At 41.5% G+C, this 4076-nt stretch overlaps 1 protein-coding gene across 2 annotated transcripts; it reads right to left on the bottom strand.

Annotated features, from left to right (window-relative positions):
- Positions 1-1116: 1116 nt before the first annotated feature.
- Llph (LLP homolog, long-term synaptic facilitation factor) lies at positions 1117-4076 on the bottom strand. 2 transcript variants are annotated; one of them, XM_055626010.1, is made up of 3 exons: positions 4014-4076; positions 2911-3128; positions 1117-1935 (listed from the first exon to the last, which is right to left on the bottom strand). In XM_055626010.1, exons 2-3 carry the CDS (start codon positions 3119-3121, stop codon positions 1766-1768), a joined length of 381 nt encoding a protein of 126 aa, XP_055481985.1. In that variant the 5' UTR covers positions 3122-3128; positions 4014-4076; the 3' UTR covers positions 1117-1765. The 2 variants fall into 2 exon arrangements, with proteins under 2 accessions (XP_055481985.1, XP_055481984.1); XM_055626009.1 differs by lacking the exon at positions 4014-4076 and adding an exon at positions 3824-3852.

Below are 4076 nucleotides of genomic sequence, written 5' to 3'. Positions count from 1 at the left end.
TCTTTCCCCTCAGTTACTGGCAACCACGACAAAAGGATCAGAGAGCTGGGTTGAGCTGAGCGCAGTGGCCTGTGATCCCAGCAATCAGGGAGACAGGGGCAGGCTGTTCTACCAAGGAACCTTGAATATTACCTGCTTCCAAGTCCTTTTCTTCTCACCTTCAAACCCACTCACTGCCTTGTACACACTGGAGATTAGCATTCTACTACTGAGCTACATGCCCAGGCTTTTCTTGCTGCCTTCAGAAAGATGTATTTCATTTTTAAATTATTCACTAACTTTCCAATACGCCATTGAGTAAATTGAGGAGAGACTATTATACTAACTTTAAACTTCTGGCATTATTTTATAGTTACTTCAATCACACTTGGTCACACCCATGCTTGGCAGTGTACTTGGCACTTTATGGTCTCAGGGCCAAATAACCTTACTCTTTGTTTTCCGGTTGTTGTTGTTGTTTTTTCCTGTGAAGTTAATTTTATCAGACTAGATGTACAGTTCTCAGCATTGCTAATATTTCCAAAGTCCCTGGTTTTACTTAGCACATAAGGTGGTATGACTAGAATAAAATTTCAGATGGAATGCTAAATTTAAGTGTAAATAATTGAAATTAACAAAGTATACATAGACAGACTCAATGGAAACTCATCTCATTGGTATGTAGAGTCAGTGTAGAGTAGTTGTGCCAATTCCACATCTCTTCATAAAACAATACTGTTAGCTAATACCCATCAATGTTCACATGGGGCATTTCCCAAATGGATATACACATATATGTTCCAACTAAACATCCAAAGAAACTGATTCTGAATAACTTACTCTGGGAAATGCTATACTTTATTATTTCAAGCTATACAGTATTAAAAAGCACACGAATCTTGCCAGGCACATGGTGGAGCATGCCTATAATCCCAGTACTCAGGGAAGCAGAGGCAGGCGGATCTCTGTGAGTTTGATGACAGCTTGGTCAAAAAAGGGAGTCCAGGACAGCCAGGGCTATAAAGGAAACCCTATCTCAAAAAACAAAAACAAAACAAAAAGCATACTAGTCAACCTAAGACTTCTCAGTATCTGGAAATCTTAAAGATACATAGAAGAAAATATCAAACTCCAAGATCTGCCCACTGAATATTTTATTGTGAATTATAAAAAATTCAAATATTTACTACTGTAAGGTCCACTATGCCCTTTTATTAAGGACTTCTTTTTTAGTTATTAGTGTCAGGGGGAGCTTGTGCACATGAATACAGGTGCCAGTGAAGGCCAGGAGAGGGTGCATTCCTGGGATCTGGTTTTGAGCCAACAAGAAACAGAAGGTAAGTTCTCAGTAAGAGCAGTATGTGACCTTAACTGCTGAGCCATTTCTTCAGCTCCTTGATACCCTATTTTTAAATATGACAATATAATAGCTTTCTGTCCAAATTCTATCTGCATAAGCATGTTTAATTCGAGGCACTGAGTATAACTGACACTGAAAGAGCAAATAATGACAGCTACATTAATGCTCACAAGATTGAGATGTTTGATAGTACTCAAATATCAGGTAGTATCCAATTACAACTTCAACATAACTTTCATTCATTACAAAATACATTTTTATTAAGCTCCCAACACAAATGAGTTATTTTGGTTTTGAATTAAACAATTAAGTCCGAACTAAAATATGAAAACAAATAGCTTTTATGTAGTGAGAGTGGAAATCTGTGAAGACATTTCGAACAAATGAACATTCTGTCCCATGTAATACTCCTCAGTTTTTAAGGGTCTACCAGGCCAGGCCCTTCGCTGCCTTGGCTCTGCTTTTCCCCCGCTTCTTTTCTCTCTTTGCCTTCAGCCTTTTTCTCTGCCTCTGGTTCATCCACACTGGGTACTGGCCATGCTGGTCTAGAAGAGTCTTTTTGTTTCTCTTAATTTCAATCTCCATTTTTGTGTCATCTAAATTAAAAACAATAATAAAATGAAAAGCTATGAATACTCACACATGAAAAACAACCTTGTGAAAGCACACAAATGAAGCTGGAACATGAGAACTACAGGTAGTCTGAAATTAAAACAAGGAAACGTTTTTAAAAAAAGATTTATTTATTATTTATACAACATTATGCCTGCACACTAGATCTCACTATAGATGGTTGTGAGCCACCATGTGGTTGCTGGGAATTGAACTCAGGACCTCTTGGAAGAACAGTAAGTGTTCTTAACCTCCGAGCCATCTCTCCAGCTTCCGAACACCATTTTTTTATAGCATCCCCTGACTCCTTAAAGCAAAGTGAAGCCTAATCAACACACTGTTAGTTTCTGGGGCATTCAGGCTTCTTTATAATTGCTGAAGATCCATTCTAAATAACCCACACATGCTTATTCACAAACACTGACTTTAAAACAGTTTAGAACAGGATCTCTAATAGAAATATAAGCTTTCAAAGAATAAAGATGTAAACGTAACAGGTTATGATAGGTAGATAAAGTGAGGACATAACTGCTCCAAGGTATGGATGAAGAGAAAGTTTTTACTATAGTTATGAGGGAGAGTTTAGCCAGACATCTGGAAGAGTCCAGAGCAGGGGGAGAAAGTAGCAGACTAGACTAAACATGGCCAATGGACTGAACCAGGCCATGAAAGAAAGGGGAGAGAGGGAGACTTTGAGAGAAGAGCAAAAGAGAGCCAACAGCCAAGAGAACCAAGAGAGAGAAAACAGCCAAAATGTGTTATATAGGAATGAGAAACGGAAGCCCATAAAGTGGAGAAGAGCTAAGAGGATTCAGGATGATAGTATGCACTTTAGTGTCTAACAGGCACCACAGCCATCTGTCCTCAGTTTCTTTTGGACCTGATATTAGGGACAAGTAGAGATGGATAGAAAACACGTTAAATTTTTAAAATTATGCAAATAAAGCACATACGCTCACCTTTTTCTTCATCTGCCTTTTCTTCACACTGCATTTTCTCCTGGCAATGTTTGGGTACAACCACAGTTGCTATTTCTTCAACATCTTTCATTAAGGCATCACTGTCAACTTTGAGAATACTTTTAAGTCTGTTGAGCTCCCTTGGGGCATTCTTTTTTCTCTTTTCAGCACGCATCTTCCTTTTCCACTTACTCCGTAAGCTTTTGGCCATGCTTTACCTGGCAGTTAACAAAAACACAAAGAGAAGAAAGTTTACTATTTACACTCTTGAATATCAAGGAAGTGGCTGGGCGGCTATCTCTTTAGAACTGGAACAAATGGAAAATAATCTACGATGCCTTTATGCTTAGCTTATGTGAGAATCAACGAAGAGCATACAATGATTAAGTACAAGAATCTCGGGCCTCTTTATGTCTGTGAGAAATTATAAATCAAGCCATTCTCAAAGCTTAGTACATACAGAAAGCTAACAGAACTGCCTAGTCACCCGACCTCCTGCTTTTGTCCCATCTCACAGTCCTAAGTCCTTGCCAAAGAGTTTAGTTTAATCTTTTCGAAGCTTAGGGCACTGGTCTCTCTGCCTTTTAAAGAATTCTTTACTGACTTCTCCCCTCGGGTATTCTGGCATCAACGTTCATCCTACTACTCCCTGGCCCCCTCCAACTCTCATCTCACTCTCCTGGGCCCCACACAAGCTCCAGCTACGCCTGCATAAAGCTCACACAACGCCACGTTAGTATCTTCACTTTCACTGTACCTGTCTGAAAATTGCTCCCCTCAGGGCTTGCTCTTTTCCTCAGACTCCTGTGTCCGCTCCTCTGTTTCAACCCAAAGCTAACGTCACCCTGAACGCCAGCAACCACCAGTTGTCTAAAGCGACCCAAACACTGCGTGGAGGGTTACCGTGACCCACTCGGCGGGTCCAAGTCGGCCCGAGCTCCACTAGCTACAGCACCTGGGGAGCCTGGCGCCGCCACGAGCAAACAGGGCCTCGCCCTCCCGTGCTCCGCACAACCAGGCCGCGGCCAGGGTTCGCCACGGAGCAAGGTTCCGAAGCCAGACCCCCACGCTGCAGAAGTGAGCCCAAAGCCCACGGAACTCACCTGAGAAACGAGCACACACCTCGCGCAGGACGCCAACCGGAAGCCCAGTACTTCCGGCTTCCG

The sequence above is a fragment of the Psammomys obesus genome, unplaced genomic scaffold, assembly GCF_907164565.1.
Source record: "Psammomys obesus unplaced genomic scaffold, mPsaObe1.curated_primary_1811, whole genome shotgun sequence".
NCBI classification, from domain to species: Eukaryota; Metazoa; Chordata; class Mammalia; order Rodentia; family Muridae; genus Psammomys; species Psammomys obesus.
The sequence above is the reverse complement of the archived record's forward strand: the minus strand, read 5'-3'. Positions and strand labels throughout refer to the sequence as shown.